At 40.8% G+C, this 17968-nt stretch overlaps 1 protein-coding gene across 1 annotated transcript in view; it reads right to left on the bottom strand.

Moving 5' to 3' along the window:
* LOC142492239 (uncharacterized) overlaps positions 1–16624 on the bottom strand; it is a 17108-nt gene extending 484 nt beyond the window's left edge. Inside the window, exons 1-2 of the mRNA XM_075594908.1 lie at positions 16528–16624; positions 15612–16162 (exon numbers count right to left, since the gene is read on the bottom strand). Of these exons, the coding sequence (XP_075451023.1) occupies positions 15612–16162; positions 16528–16624 (648 nt within the window). The remainder of the gene's footprint in view (positions 1–15611; positions 16163–16527) is intronic.
* Positions 16625–17968: the final 1344 nt, after the last annotated feature.

Genomic DNA, 17968 nt, shown 5'->3' with positions numbered 1-17968 from the left:
TTAGTGCCTGGTGCAAAGGACAATTAGAGTTGTGTCATCTGCATAGCAGTGATAACAAAACCCATGTTGTCTGAGTATGTCACCTCATGGCAGCATGTACACTGTGAATAACATAGGAGATAAGATAGAACCCTGTGGCACTCCACATGACAGAGGCACTAGTGCAGGGGAGTACACTCCTGAACATACTGTGTGACCTGCCAGTGAGAAAAGATCTGAACCAGCAGAGAACTGTGCTTCCCAGTCCACAAAAATCCTTCAGGCACTCCATTATGATCCCATAGTCTATGTATCAAATGCTGCAGACAGGTCAAAGAGTACTAAAATTGAACAGCCACCGCTGTCTCTCACCGCCAGGAGATCATTTTGAACATGAACCAGAGCTGTTTCAGTACTATGCCACCTTCTAAATCCTGACTTGAATGGGTTATTCATTTCATGTCTTGATACTTGGCTTTCCAGTTGGGTTGCCAAACCACTTTCTCAGTAACCCATCCTTTGGATAGGAAGGTTTTAGACAGGCCTATAATTAACCATTCAGTCCAGGTCGAACAAAGGCTTTTTTTTAGAAGAATTCTGATGACTGCTCCTTCCAGCGGTTCGGGAAAAATCCCTGTCTGCAAAGAGCACAGGACTATTTTGGCAAACACTGGACCAATTACATCAACACAGCCTAAGAGAAGGCGTATTTGTACTTGGTCGAAATCACAGTTAGTGGGACACAACCCCTAGGTTGTTTTCCCAAGGTCTTCTATTTCGAGATGTTCAAAGCTAGTCCATAAAGCCAGAGATCCTGCATTTTCCTGACTTGAACCCTGACACATTAGATAACACAGTCGGGAACCCTGCTTAGATGGAGGCTGCTTTATAAGAGAAATAGAGAGCAAAATCATCACAATGAGACTCTGAAAAGGCTTCACCAGATGGCAGACATGTTGGTTTATAGAGGCTCTCCATGGTGTGAAAATGCTGAGCTGGTCTATTGTCATGCCATGATCTCACGTGACAGGAACTCTGATTTCTTACTAGTAATTGTGAACTGTTTTTTCGTGATGTGCTCAAAGTTTCAGCTTGTCCTCAACCTTGCAAGACCAGCGCCACTTAAGCCTGTGACCCTTCTTCTTCAATTCCCTAATAGGACTCTAAAACTGAGAGGTCTGGTGGTGTGAGGTGGGGGAGTATGTGAAAAGGAGTGATAGTATCCATTGCACCTCCCAAATCTCTATCGTAGTATTGGACAAGAGTAAGGACGTAGGCACTCAATATGTTGGAGAAATCCAGGTTTACCATTGGGTCCTGGGGGGTTGCACCCATAAACATTCGATACTGGGTCACGTCCATGGAACAGAGCCTATTTGGGGGGACTGTGTTTGTGAACAAAATTGAGTGGTGGTCTGACCAGACACCTGGGTCTATTGGTTAGTCGGAGGTTTCTAAACCGGTCTGGAAAACAAGATGAAGTGTGTTAATTTCTATGGGTAGCAGAGCAAAGAATTTGTATGAATTCCAGAGCATTCATTGTGTGGAGATTTTGACCAAATTGAGAGTTTATCATCGACCCAGGCATTGAAATTCCCCAAGATAAGTCATCTGGGGTGCTCCAGGCCTAGGACAGCAACAATGTCTGTAATATCCTGTAGAAATACCTTCCCATCTCTAGGAGGTGGTACATGAGTAGGACTCTAATCTTCACATCTCCAGAACTCCAGGCAACAATACAGTGAAATGATTGAGTTAGCCTGAATGGCAGGGCTCTAAGTTTCAAGGTGGTTTTAAAACAGATTGCCACATCTCCAACCCTACGCTCCAGTCTTGTGCAGTGGATCAAATAATAATTTGTTGGGACACAGATTCTAAAGTTGGTGCTGCATTTTCATCTAGCCAAGTCTCTGTGATACATGTTAGGTCTGATGATTAAATAAGGTCAGCTATAACAGCTGTCTTGTTCCTAATAGATTTGGCATTCCATGCGACATTTCAAATAGGGCACAACTGAGGGTCTGAGATAGTGTATGGTCCATTCAGTGTAAAATCTACGGGGATGGGGATTAATCAGCAAGTACTACTAATTCTGTTCCTCTGTACCCTAGACCGTAAATTGGACACCACGTCAATCTGTCTTCTCTCTGGCAGTGTGGGTGAGCAGGAGGGTAAGTGAGTTAGGAAGTTATCAGAGAGAGTTTTTTTTTTTGTATGTTTTCCCACCACGGCAGCCCCTATGAATTTTTTTTTTAATGCCAAGAGATTGAAGGACGTAATCAAGGGATGGTTTGATAGGAACTGTAGCACAAAGAGCCCAACGCGACAGAAGGAGACTGTAGGAATACAGTACATCAGTTAAGCAGCAGCAGTATGATCTCCAAGGTTGTCTTGCTGTGATAGCCAGATGAAATATACAAGTATTTTGCTGTATCCCCTTTGTTCAGGATGGCAAACTGTCGTTTTACGAGGCACAGTGAGAATTGTATGTTGTTATATAACACTACTCTATATCGGAGCAGGCTTGAGTGAGGTGTGAAAGTTCTTTCAAGTGGAAGTGTGAAAAACCTTTCAAGTGGAGATTCTTCAAGCTTCCATGTGTACAGACAGCATGGTTTGTAGAACATTAGCACTTTTCTTGGACTTGTAGCATTTGCTGAAGTGCTGTGTGTTATAATCTACACTGCACTTAACAGTACAATTGAAGTCAAAATATACGTGGTTTTAATAGCTCTCTACACGTCTAAAGGACTTAAACTAGACCTTTGAACTAGTAATTGTCTAAACTCTCAAAGTCCTTCAAATATCTGCTTCTGAAATACTTACTGCATCATCTTTAACTCTGAATAGTTGGAAACTGTTATTTTAATCACTGAATCATTAATACAGTATCTACAATTTGTATTCAAATACAGTAGTTATACATGTAATTATACTGTACTTATGATGTAGCATAGCTCTATACAGCTATAAAATAATTCATATATTTATGTACAAATGTAACAGTACACTGGTGTTATGGGAACTTAATTGCTAAGTAAAAGTTATCATTGTTACGGTGATCATCTTAAAGATGATACTGTATGCCTTTAGGGTCTTACTCTATATCTGCCAAAACTGCTATTCTAGCCATTTTGGAGTGAAAATCCCAAACGGTCGCTTGCAGACATAAGATAAAGACCCTTCTGCAGTAACGTACTTTATGATTACAAATGCATTTTTGGTGTGTATGTGTAGGGACACAAGAAAGCGTAAACTAAAAGGTATATAGAAACACACTTCTTACTGTCCTCCACCTTTTTTATATCCTTGTGTAACCCTGTTTCCCCCCTCCTCTGGGAAACTACCCTGGTTACTGCTTCTGGTGTGGTGCTGAAGCCTACCTGTGGTGTCAGGAGAAGCTGAATTGCGCGATGGTATGGGCAATGGGACAAGCTTTAGGGACATATCTTAGTTACCCACAATCATGGTACAGCGCCTCCAGCCATAAAGGATCCCAAGAATAGGATTTCAGCTCCTGTCATTGCAGTCCATCTACCTCCTGCCCAGTAACTGACACCCAGGCAGAGGCAAGGTGTACAAGCATCTTTATTTTCTCTCTCTCCTTCTCCTTCTTTAGAGCAGCATAGTCTCCTGCAGTGCTGGACTTCTGGATGGTGCTTGCCCGTTCTCTTGGGGCATTCTGGTCTGGATGGTCTCTAGGCTGGCTGGCCTAGAGCGACATGCTTGCCCCGCAATGGGGAAGACTCATAGCCCTCTTACTTCGTTTCAGGATCAGAGCTAGACCTCATCTCCTCCCACACCTACTCCTAGAGCAGAACTCCACTCTCCTACACACAACCTCTCCCGCCGGAGGGTAGTGCTGGACCTCCTCTCCCACACCATCTCTCCTGGTTGGTTAGAGTAGAACTCCCATCGCCCTCTCCCTCAGGAGAGTCAACTTCAAATCAATTTAGATCCTCCCCAGAACAATCAAGAAGGGGCGGGCTCATGGACTGTTCCCACCTCCAAGGGACTGTACAAAGGCCAAGAGTCACCACCTCCTTTCCTTCATCTTCAAGAAAAGAACAAGGGGGGTCATTAGCCTGTTTCCGTCTGGAACTTAACAGGGCTTGCGTAACAGACCATGCGGGGAAAGATAGGTACATTAGACATACCATGTTACACATGGTATGATGTTGGTGTTTAATTGCGTCTCCAAAACATCTTCTCAATAGCCTAAATTATTCAAAAGGCTATGCAGATGTAGCAGTCATTCAAGTCCCACCCCTTTTTTGTGCGGGGATGATTGTCACAATAGTGTCTGCTCTCACGGCACGTTGTGTGTGTCCTGCTTCAACCCTAGAATTAAAACCGACTACATCTGTATTTACTTATTTCTATATACAGAAGAGTGAGCACACAGATTTCTCATCAATCTCATTTTTATTCAGCCATGTTGTCTGATGTTTCGACTGACATAGAATCCTTTCTCAAGGTAATGGCAACAAAACATTTCACATACACAATCTTAGCAAGCTCAAAACCCTGTACCACAGTATTATATTTGTATATATTCCTACAATAAAATACTAAACATTAGTTTTTTATATAGTCTTCCCTTGTCCTGTATCAGGACACATCACCGATTACTGACATCAGACTGAGCTGAGCATCTGAGCTGTGGTGTGTATCAGAAGGAGCATGTCCACACTTGTATCCTTGGGGAGAGAACTACCCAAAACACTGCTGTGCTGTAAATTAAAAAAACATATTCTAACTGTGCATATTAAAAGGAAAAAATAAATATTACTTTTCAAATAAAATTGAATACAATCAATTGTTGATGCTTATATTCATAATATCAAGACCACATCCTCAAAAAACATCAAAAAAATTATACATTATTCATATATTTCTATATCTATATCTTACATAGATATATCTATATATGATAGATAGATAGATAGATAGATAGATAGATAGATAGATAGATAGATAGATAGATAGATAGATAGATAGATAGATCTAGCCTAGTGCCCCTGGCTAAGTGTTTCCTGGCCCTAGCATACAAGTCCTGGTAAGAGCAGGCAGTGTTAGGGTTAAATCCGTTTCACATGGGCCAGGATGTGAGTCCATTGGCACACCAGATACTTTGTTACCATAGCCAGGTGCAGGCTAGTGGCAGTTGGGAGCATCTATGATGGTGCTTGTCTCAAATCAGGAAGCGGACCTGCAGGGCTGACGTACACTATGGAAACAAATAAACCGACCTGGGCCCAGGGACATAGACCTGTAAGAGTATCCATAGTCGGTATGGAAGCAGGGGTCAGGCCTTGCAGCAGAGTTGCAAAGTCCAGGAGGTCAGGTTCACGGTCTGGGGTCAGCAACAGGAAACATAACAGGGTAGAGGGTAAGGCGTAACTGCAAAGACCAACAGGATCTGCAAACGGTAGAACTTTAGTTGACGACTCCCTATAGTAACTGCAGCCTTATAAAGGAGGCTGCCAGTACCCAAAATGGCCACAGTAAGCAGAAGGGGCAGGAGAGACAGAAAACCTGGACCGTAATGAAAACAGAATCTTTAAAGCATCATGCCCGGGAGGATGTGTTACTGGGCCGCACATAGTGTGGTACCAGTCCCTTCTTTAAAACCTGTCCAGTTTGGGGCAGGGTTACTAACCCCTCCTCCCAGGTATATAAGCAGCTCATGACCCAAATTTAGTATGCGATTCCAGAATGCAGCCTGCTCCTCAGAGAGCGAGACAGGGTCTGCCTTACCCCATCAGGGGATAAGGGGGTGGTGACTAACCTCAAGGGCCTCAAGCCCTTGGGGGGCCTAGTCAGGGAAGTAACCACATGCAAGATGTGAGAGAAGATGTTCCATGATGTGGGAGAATATAGTACCTTTCTTGCACGAGAAGGAATCCGGTCTGGCCTGCCAAACAAAAAGTGAACCATTCCTGGCTTCTGTATGGTTAATGAAAAGGGGTTCCTGTAGGGACTTCTCTCTGCCTCCCTACAGGATGGAGGCACAGCATCGAAGAACTACCGGTCTGTCCGTTACTACACCCACCACCATCCGCTGAGACTCAGGCTTCCTGGACTATAGCAGGAGAGCTAACCAGCACCAGAGACACCAGTAACAGACACATATTCCATAGGGGGGGGGGGGGGGAGTGTAACAGACAAATATTCCTGACCCTACAACTAAGGAAGGTGAGAGATTACCTCCATCCTTTTCACTGCTCCGAACAACTTTCTATCTAAAGGGCAGATCAGTCATAATAAACAGGAATTTAATAAGAAAGTTGGGATAACCTGTGTGCATGGGACAGTGAACTTTTATCCCACGAGCACTGCGCCTATTGAAATACAATTAAATGAAAGAAACGTTACATCATTGACTATGCTACCGAAGTGAAACAAGGCAGATTCCCTATAACAGTCATGCAGGGGAAGCAGAGTTTCAGAGCCCGAGACAGCACTGATCAGGTTAAAACCAGAGGCCTGTCTTAATTGCCTGCTCAGCTGCCTCATTATAGGCCTTTACAAACCCTGCAGTGGAAACTACAGGCATCTCTCTGATCCAGAAAACAGCTTCACCCGTACCACGCAAGAGAGACCACCCTACACAACACACCTGGACCACTGTGGAGAGTACACTGCCCTTGGACTGTTTCTCCCTCTCCTACCCCAGCCTGGACAAAGCCAAGGCCCAAAGGTACAACTTACCTTACATTGAAATTGTGTTTTATGGTTGGCAAGGGACTTAACCGTCAGATAGGGACTAAGGGCCTCATGCAGTAAGCGTTGATAAGGGAATTATCGCCATTTTATAGGCAAAATTGGGTTTGAGATTCAGTAAGCGCCGATAAGTGCTTGATTTCGCCAGGTTTCGGAGCCGATTATTTTGTTATGGCCATTCGCCTGCCGATAAGCCTGTTTTCGCCACTGATCGCCACTTTTTTAAATCGGCTGGATTCAACAAAAAAAAACAGCTTATCGGGCCTGATCGGCACTACGAAATTGAGATGTTATGGCCAATTTCTCCCGCCAACTAAAGTTGGCAGTTTGGAGGGGAGAACGATCGCTAAGGCTGCCGCAACGGCACTTAGAAAAAAAAACTTCTGTACATCAATGGAGTCAATGGAGCGGGGACGTATAACAGTATAGTACTGTTTACGTTTCATTGCTCACAATACAAACGTCATTTGCATTACAGTGTGGGGGCATTCCCTGCATTGTGTCACAGCTGACGTGTATTATTTGCATAACATTATACTTTTACATGTTTGCAGCATTTGCGGGTCACATTACTCATCATGTGATGAAAGGGTCAAGGGAAAATACTATACTCAACTCTTAAAGGAGAACCTCACATCATATCACACATTTTACTGAACTGAGCGACAATTATTTACATGATGTTACACATGACACACATGTCACACATACACCGTATATTCATGTTCCTTTACATTACACAATGCTTGTAATGTGACACGCATCTTTAAACGTTCATGTACATCTGTCTTCTCATGTTTACATCTAGTTTTGGGTCCTCCCTATTTTCATGACGTCACTTATTGGACGCTCAATCACATTGCATGTTTACATTGTAACCGTAGCATTACAAGCACTTCAACCTAACTTATACACACATGTACAGTAATTCATCATTGGGACACCTTGTAAACTCATTCTCTAGCAACTATCCTCCTTACAGAAATGCATGCATATGCACACGACTATTCATTGTTGTCAACATGTCACAATAACATGGCTAATTACACATGTTACACAAAACTTTTCCCACGTCAATCTCAGCCTTTTTGTCTAATTACATGACTGACTGTTGCGTTCAGAAGTTTTACATGCATTGCACATGCAACTATTTATTTGCAAGCAATGTTTCTACAAAGCTTCACGTCACATCATTGGCAAATATCATCATTCCCTGCAGAATACACACAACAAATACTTATAACAAGAACTGCACACAGCTTGCCACAGAAGTACTTTATTATGTTAATGTAACACCTTGCATTTTACTATGTCACCTGACATCATCACATACCTATTTAAAGGACGCCCATTACCTGATCATTCACAGCTACTCATTTCAAAATGTTGAGATTGTTTAGGAGACGGAGGAACATTCTTTTCTATGACATGCTTGATGATGAAGAGAATCATATAGGGCAAGGGAGGGACACACCGAGGGACAGTGACAGGGACAGTCACGCGGATACGACAGGGACAGGCCGAGGGACAGGTAGAGGGACAGGAGATCAGAGGAGAAGACAGAGGAGACAAGTTGTGCCTCGTCCGCGTCTGTACAGGGAGAGAACCCTGTTAGATGGGATGAGTGAGGAGGAGATTGTAAGTCGCTATCGTTTGAGTTCAGCAGCAATCTTAGCTCTTTATCAGGAGATAAGGGGAGATTTAGATTTTTTCACAGCCAGAGGTCGTGCAGTCCCTGGGCTTGTTAAAATGCTGTGCTCATTACATTATCTTGCTTCCGCGTCATACCAGACAACTGTGGGCATAGTGGGCGGGGTCTCGCAATCTACATTCTCGCGGGCCTTGACCCAGTTTCTCTATGCACTCAATAGACGCGCTAGGAATTATATTCATTTTCCTACAGAGGCGACAGAGTGGCTGGAAGTCAGGACTGGCTTTTATAATATAGCAGGGATACCATGTGTGCTGGGTGCAATCGATTGCACACATGTTGCTTTGATTGCACCTAGTCAGAGTGAGCATGTGTACCGCAATCGTAAGCACTACCATTCACTCAATGTACAGGTGGTACACTGGCGACACACTTTATTCGAGCTTGGCTAGTCCCACGAATTCGGGTATACCCGGGTGTATTGAGGTTTGTGACTGTTTTCTGCCCGAGTGCATTGAGTTATTTTCCAAGCAGGGATTGAAGCATTTTATTCCCGCTGGCTGCAATACTGCACAGTATATATATATATACTGCATTACAATTCATGAATTTATGCCATCTGGTAGACACGCGAAGCATTGCAGCCTATTAAATCCTAATCATTATCATTTAACAGATCAGCCGCCCATCAGCCAGGCATGAACCCAGGCTGGGAAGGCAAATGCAACGGGGCTTGTCAGAGGTGAGGAGCGGCGCATTCCAGGTATCTGCCAGGTACATACCGGGTATTTGCTCGAATAAAGTGTGTCGGTGCAGTATGTGATGCGACGATGAGGATAATGCATGTGGTACCCAAATTCCCTGGTTCCAGTCACGATTCCTCCATCCTGAGGAACTCTTCAGTCTTCCATGCGTTCGAAGAGGGACATTTTGAACATGGTTGGCTGCTGGGTGAGTACACATTTACATGTTATAACACAAAACACATTTTTATTTAGGAATGTTGGCATTGTACAATTTGATCACTAATGTCAGCTTATGTGTGCTCCATTCATTATAGGTGACTCAGGATACGGAATTAGGCCGTGGCTCTTGACTCCGGTGCTAAACCCTCAAACTGAAGCAGAGGACAGGTACAATGCAGCCCATATATCTACAAGATCTGTTATAGAGAGGACATTTGGCCTACTCAAGACCAGATTTAGGTGTCTCGACAGAACTGGTGGGGCTCTTCTATACAAGCCTCAAAAAGTGTCTGATATTATCCTTGCCTGTTGCATTTTGCACAATGTTGCACTGAGGCACAATGTACAGTCAGACCTAGCTGAGCCTGTGGTAGACGAGCATCCCACCCATGTAGCTGCTGAAAATGAACAAACAGCCAGTGGTGGCCAGACACGCCAGAATCTCATCAATTCATTTTTTTCTTGTAAGTAAAAACATATATGTGCCAAGTTCTACTTTTATACTTACATTATGTTATCTTAACAATAATGTTTTTTTATATACCCTTCTGGTAGGACACAGATGAATATGGGTTGCACACCTTTCTTCTCTCTGCTGTGTGCATAAAGGGATGTGGCACCGGTATGTTATTGTTGCACAGGTTATATAATCCCTCTTCAATTGTACTTTAGTTGTGTGTATGTGAATACAACTGGGGTAACAAAGCACTAATATTTTAGCATTGTGTTGTTCCTTATGCTAACACAATACACATATTATGCCCATACTCATTCATGCTTCTAGTATGCTTACATACAATGTTATTGGTGCAGTGTAACATGTACATCCATATGATGTGTACACCAGCCTGATTTACATTTTGAATGTCATGAAATATACATGGTGTTGCACATTTAACACCAAATACACACTTTGCTGTGTTGTTTACGGTACTGAAGATGGCATGTCAATGTTTGCAATTTATATATTGTTCCTTTGCATTATAGGTATATCTCCAGTATGACTGATCATGGTATGTATATTTGCTGACATCTCTCATAAGATGTGCCTACCTCAATCTTCCTATAATTATTTGAAGTAAAAACCCAACATATTGGTTTTAACACAAATGTAACATACATGTACTTTCTGTATCATGTATATGCATTTAGCTACTCTTGAGCTTTCATGTGCATTGTATTAGAAAATGATTACTCACATTTCATCACATTTTATGTATGTTTCCTTATAAATTCCATTAATGTAATATAGAGGTGTTTGGAGACAAGGGGATAACTGTACTTATTTGTTTACTTACGGGAGCTCATTCATGACGGATGAAATTGACTGATCATAACACTCCATGCATGAATGCCTGTAATCACAACAATGCGTACTACATCTTATATTTAGCAATGTAGGTGTTTTTTAATGCTAAGAATTAATAGTCAACATTAATTTACATTTGTGACATGTGTATGTATAAGTCACACGTGTGTGGATGTGTCCTACATGTACCAAGTGTTAAACTGTTAACAGAGAAGACAAATTTGTCACTAATTTTACTGTCATTTAGCATTTATAATTTACCAATATGACAATGTTGGTAATATTTTTGCAATATATATCACGTCACTTCATCATTATCATGATGATAATTATCAAGTATTGTCACAATTGTAACGTCAATCACGTGCACATTAGCATAGACACACTTTGTAAGACAACTGTTTGTGTCTGTATCAATTTGTGTAGGATCCATGTATAACACCGACAAATGATAACACCAGCTTTATTATGGTAGCTTATATCATCATATTGACTATACTATGTATTTTTAGAACGTTTAATAAACACAGTAAACTATAGTTACTTAGGTTAATGAAATATACACAGAAACGTACTTCATTACATGATGTTGATGTCATAATCAGAACATCATGCATTGTAGGGGACCACAACATCTGGCCAATAACATTATTTGCTACAGTCCCAAACCATTTTATCAACATACCCATGTAACAAGAGATTTTTAACAAGAAATGGCTAGTTGGTTGTAAGTGTCCTTTACATTGGGAGAAGGAGTGGCTCAGTGAGTAAAGACACACACTGGCACTGAGATTTTGAAGCAGGGGAGTCTGGTTCAATTCCCGGTGTCGGCTCCTTGTGACCTTGGGCAAGTCACTTTATCTCCCTGTGCCTCAGGCGGCAAAAAATAAATTGTAAGTTCCACGGGCCAGGGACCTCAGCCTGAAAAATGTGTCTGTAAAGCGCTGTGTACAACTAGCAGCGCTATACATGAACATGCTCATATTATAATTATTATTATTATTATTATTGTTACATAGTTTCGACAGTCATACGTTCCATTACACAATAGAATTCACAAATGTGTTAGCAGAGTGGGAATGGTTGTTATATATAAAACACACCATGCCATAAAATGATAGTAGTCATTAAAGAACACTCAATAAAAATTCATGAGGCACTATTTTGCAACATCATTATGTTAATTAAGTGCTTATGCAATATAGGCATAAGGGTATCACATTTTTAATTGTTTGTTAATAAGCGCTGCAAGCAATATAAAATTAGTTCCATATGTAGTATAGTAGTCGGTGGCTCCTCCTCACAATCATCTCATATAAAGGTAGACTCTTCTGAAATCATACATTGATCCGATTGTATCTTCCCCGACATCTCTGAAATACAGCAAACACATGATGGTCAAATATGGCACCTTACTATATATGTATCCGTGACAACGCATTACACAGCTCTATATGATTGTGTACATACACACGTCACTCACTTATATGTTAGAAGTACAAGTGTACATCAGTATGTAATGTTTCTTTAAATTTGTAGCAGGCATAACTATGTATATGATGTGAACGTTGCCTGTATACTGAAAAATGTGCGCGCACATCTTAGTGTGCGCACGCACTTCACGCTTGGCTGCACTAACTGTTAGCGCATGCGCAAAACAAAGCGTGCGTTGTGCGTTCAATACATCTTGAAAATACCATTAAACATAAAATCTTTATTTCAAATACAATGAATACGAAACTACATTCGTTCTAAACGAGTACATCTGTATTCTTTTTAAACAGACGTGTTTGGACAGAAAGGACGTCCGATAACACAATGCGCAAATGCAATACGTGTGACGTCATGTTAAACCAGCGTGAAACGCACGCTAACACTCCTCCCACTCAATTAACATTCAGCTAACGCCCAGTTGACGCCTACAAACACTGAGCCGCACACATGACACACTGCAGTTACCGTTACTATAACAAAACATGACAGCCAATAGGCTTTGAGGCGCGCATGTCGCTTGGGGGCGGGACTTACATCCGTAATCCTTTTTAAGGACGCCTTGGGCCATGACAAGGGTCCCACGTCATACGTGGTGGACCCGCTTTTAAATGTTGCATGATAACAAAACAGGTATGTGTTAGAGTTATGTTAAAATGTTGCTAATATGGTTAAAGGGATAGGAAAGTACGTATATTTATTCCGTCAGCAATGTGTACTACTCTTTCAGGTTATACTATATTGTATTCGGCAACAATTTCTTTGTGATCGCTACATGTTATGCAGTCTGCAATGTTACGCTGTATCCACGCATTGAAAGGGAAAATGGTGGTTAAAAAAAAAAAAAAAAAAAAAAACATTTAAACGCATAGTCAACGCATAACGGTTGTTATATTTACCATTCTTCTAGAATTAACTGTTCGTCTGGCTGCAACTGGTCGCTCCAGAAATGCAAGGCATTTTCATCCACGCTTGACCCACCCACTGAATCCAGTATGACACACATCTCCTCCATGAAGCGCTCATAGGAATCGCCACTGCTTTCTTCAAACAATTGGTCGGGAGGTAGGTTCATTTCTTCTGGTTCCCATTCCAATGCATTTTCAGCTGAAAGGCTTGGTACATAATCATAGTACTTTTGTTGTTGTACAATGTGGGTTTCAGGAATGGAGGGTGCAGATATTGCAGCAGGTATCGATTCACACGGAACAGTAGTAGCGGATCCATTGCTATTGGCATTAGGAATAAATATGCCTTTCACAACAATATATGTGCCCTCTTTCAGGGTAAAATGCTTTTCCTTTGCAATCTTCCAGAAACCATAGGTGTGTTCTAGCTTATCCTGCACACGTTCAAAAAAGTCATTAGTTGATAAAGTGAATCTTATTGAGGAATTAAAATTCCGCGCATGCCTACGGTCTTGGTAATAAGGATATTTTGCTCGAATCAAATCATAGATTTGGCGTGTGCTTGCTTTGTGTCCGCGACTGTTTAAAATTGCTTCTGAAACCATGTACTTATAACCTAAGAGGGGATTCATATTGTTAACGAATTCATCAGCCATGTCAGAGTAGCACAAAAGATGTGTGCAGTTCTGTCTTCTTTGCTCATCAAAATGATTCTGCTCAATGGCTAACAAATTCCTGTGTTTCGTTTTCAAGGTCAACAAAAGTAACTACTTTTACTCCTTATTTCAAACGCCAATTGGATGTGTCCTTTTAATTGGTTTAAGTTTTGTGGTTAGTGATAGGCGAATGTGGGAAAAACATGTATCATTTTTTTATCTCGTTTGTGAAAACATTCCTACACTTATTTCAGTAACATTGAGTTTTCTAGAAAAATAACAAAGAGCACTGTGTGAAAATAGTGCTTAGACAGCCATATCAGTAAATACACACATCTGCAAAATGAAATGTTTTTTTCCCACATACATTTCTGTGTGTATTTGAAATTCTGGTTAACTACCTGTCTGCATGAGTTTAAATACGTGTGTATCTATATATATATAAATATATCTCTCTCATTAAAATATATATATATATATATATATAAAGTGTATATTGTACTATATGTATAGTGTGTGTGTGTGTGTGTGTGTGTATATATGTATATGTATATATATATATATATATATATATATATATATATATATATATATATATATATAATGTATCTTTTTTTTTTTTTTTTATATTGCAGGAGTACACACAACATATTGATGGCAGTAAGTAGGCCTTGTATGAAACCTATTTAAATGGTGATAAACATGAGTGAATTAAGTAATAAACATTTGTTTGCACCCAATAATGTTAGAGGCTCACACTTAGTATAGTTGTCAAACATTAGGCCTGTATTATTAAAATAGTGTGTTTTCACAAGGAAGCATGAAGTGTATGTTTTTTGTAAATACATCTATACCAGTTTAGATAGTACTATATATACACACACACACACACACACACACAGTGTGTGTGTGTGTGTGTGTGTGTGCATATATCAATACATACTACATATATATTAGTATCAATTCAGAGATGTTCTTGAAACAAGAACACATAAATGATTAAAGGACAACATTACAATGGCCACCAAAGGTAAGTAATATTTAACACAAAATCCTGCTGTACACGTACAAGAAAGATGTTTGCAGTTAAATAGGTGCTTTAATAATTGCATGAAAATAATATGCACATGCAATGATTACATCAATTAACACACCCAAATGCAATGTTTTGCTGCAAAGTCAATGGCAGCTTCTCTAAACTTAGCAACTGGCTCCTGGTGGACCATTACTGAACAGACGATTAAAACATAAATATTTATAACACTATTCATTAATTAGGAGTGTTAACATTTCCAAAACTTCACGTGTACAAGAACATACTTGAAAGTTTGGAAACAACACAGTCTTCAGCATACATACAATAGTAATTAGATAATCTGAAGTCAACAAAACAAGGCCAAAGACATATTTTGTGAATTATAACATTTATTTTTTTTGTTCCTTTTGCGAGCGAGTAACAGGCCTGCTTGTTGTCTCTTGAATTTTCCTTTTTCTTTTGCCACCAACTTTAGGCACAACAGAGCCACTTTGAGTGGCCTCTGGCACTTCACGGGCAGGGCTTGTGGCCAGTGACTCACCTACAGGGCTTTTGGGCAGTGATTCACCTACAGGGCTTTTGGGCAGTGACTCACCTACAGGGCTTTTGGGTAGTGACTGTTCACCTACAGGGCTTGTGGCCAGTGACTCACCTACAGGGCTTTTGGGCAGTGATTCACCTACAGGGCTTTTGGGCAGCGATTCACCTACAGGGCTTTTGGGCAGCGATTCACCTACAGGGCTTTTGGGCAGTGACTCACCTACAGGGCTTTTGGGTAGTGACTGTTCACGGACAGGGCTTGTGCCCACTGACATATGTGAGCAAGTTGGTAGACACTGCACAAGTGATGGTTGGTCTGTTTCATGTGTGTCTTGTTTTGTTTTTGTCACCTCCTTTGTAGGTGTCTGCTGCTGAATTTGTACAGATGGCAGCGGTAGGATGTGATCAGGGACCTGCACAGCAATGTCTGCTACTTGACCGGTAACATTTGGGCCTGGTGAATGAATATCAGATGAATGTGGTGAAAACTGACCTGCATGAACAGATCCTGCCTGTGAGGTGTTGAATTGTGGTACATTAGTCATTCTCCAGTAATTAGCTTGTGTTTGCTGAACAACTAATGCTTCGAATGAGGTGTTGATTTTTTGCAACTGTTTAGGCACTTCAATGAAGACTCTGTGGAGATGTGCCAATTGTGAAACTGTTTCTTCCTGCAGTGCAATCATCCTTTCCAGCACTGTCATCAGGTCAGAATGGCGACGATTTTCTGCTTCCACAATTTTTCCCTCAGAAGCTACAATTGCATCATATGTGGTATTTGCTGGACGTTTTGGCGGTAAAACAGTTTCAATTGGAACCTCTTCATGGTCACTTTCTTGTATTTGTGTGTCTATGGCGGCGGCGGCGGCATCATCATCATCATAATCCTCTTCATCATGTTCTACAAATAAATGTACACATTATTAAATGGCATGTTAATCTCTGCTGTGTTACTATGTAATTCTACTGTGTCAAAAGAAACAACTAACATGTTTCCATACGTTTTATAACCTCACATTAAAAACTACCCTGACTTAAGAATAATGTTTGGACTCAGTATGAAATATGAGTGAATGAAAACTTGCTGTAAACTCACAACTCCTACATGATAGTTAACATCACTAACACAATACATGTTGCCTTACACTTCATTTTCACATACACTAAGTAATCGTATTTAAAGAACATGTGCAAAACAATTAATGAACATGACAACATAACATATAGAAGAGCACATATTATATGGCCACCAACTGATACACTCACCTTCTAGGTGTGTTGAGCTGGCTGACCCAGGTGAAGACACTTGTTCCCTCTCAGGTGACACATGTCCTTCAGGGGCAACTATATATAACAATAACATAAGTTTTACATTTACATGTGTAAATATTGAACAAACAGTTATTGTATGTTCTGTATTTATGAGTACGTAACAGCATCATTTCCTTAACCCAAAATGTGTGTGTGAAAGTGAACATAAATAGTTGTAATAACAATGTACATGCCTGTGTACTTAGAACTTTTGAGTTCCCTAACATAAAACATACTATGTTTCTGCAGTAATGCGTGAGGATAAATAGATAAAATTTGAACATAAAAATCATATGTTGTGTAGTGATATCAGTATCATAATGTACATAACTATCATGAGATGACCATTCACAATGGTTATCATGAAGGTTGTCATATTGCAAAAAGTGTTGTTTTTGGTAGAGGATATGTGTGGTACATTAATATAAGATGTGGCACACCTGAATGTGGCTGTGACTCAACAAGACAACACATGCAGTGTGTGATAATGTGTCATTGATAGTAGTAGTTCAACTATAGATATGAGTGAACTAATGTGTGACGTACGCTTTGATAAGTAATGAGTTGTTGGGGCATTTAGTAGCTAAAGTGAAGCTTTCAAATGAGTGTGATTAACTTCAGTTGTGCTAGTCAGGTTGTACACTGGCGACACACTTTATTCGAGCTGGGCTAGTCCCACGAATTCGGGTATACCCGGGTGTATTGAGGTTTGTGACTGTTTTCTGCCCGAGTGCATTGAGGTATTTTCCAAGCAGGGATTGAAGCATTTTATTCCCGCTGGCTGCAATACTGCACAGTATATATATATATACTGCATTACAATTCATGAATTTATGCCATCTGGTAGACACGCGAAGCATTGCAGCCTATTAAATCCTAATCATTATCATTTAACAAATCAGCCGCCCGTCAGCCAGGCATGAACCCAGGCTGGGAAGGCAAACACAACGGGGCTTGTCAGAGGTGAGGAGCGGCGCATTCCAGGTATCTGCCAGGTACATACTGGGTATTTGCTCGAATAAAGTGTGTCGGTGCAGTAAGAACGGTATTCCCTTCCCCAAAAAGCCTAATCAGCCACACCTTTCAATTACTTGAAACAGGTGAAAATGGTGTGAACTAAGTTGACCCTAAAATGAGGCTGTAATTAGTGTGTGTGCTGAACCCCACCCCCTCTGTTGAAGTGTATGCTGTGATGAGATATTAATTGCAGCTGCTTTAACACAATGGTAGATGAGCTAAATAGTCGTGTGCAGTTTTTAAGTTATGAAAACAATGACATAAAATATGATACGTGTGCCTCATTATGCTGTCTGTATATGACTTAAAGCAAAAATGGACCTTTTCATAAACAACTATAGATGTGTTAGTGCAAGTGATGTTTGTAGGCCGTTGCATG

This window comes from Ascaphus truei, chromosome 4, assembly GCF_040206685.1.
Source record: "Ascaphus truei isolate aAscTru1 chromosome 4, aAscTru1.hap1, whole genome shotgun sequence".
Lineage (NCBI taxonomy): Eukaryota > Metazoa > Chordata > Amphibia > Anura > Ascaphidae > Ascaphus > Ascaphus truei.
Note: the sequence above shows the minus strand (reverse complement) of the source record. Positions and strands in the feature narration are given on the sequence as shown.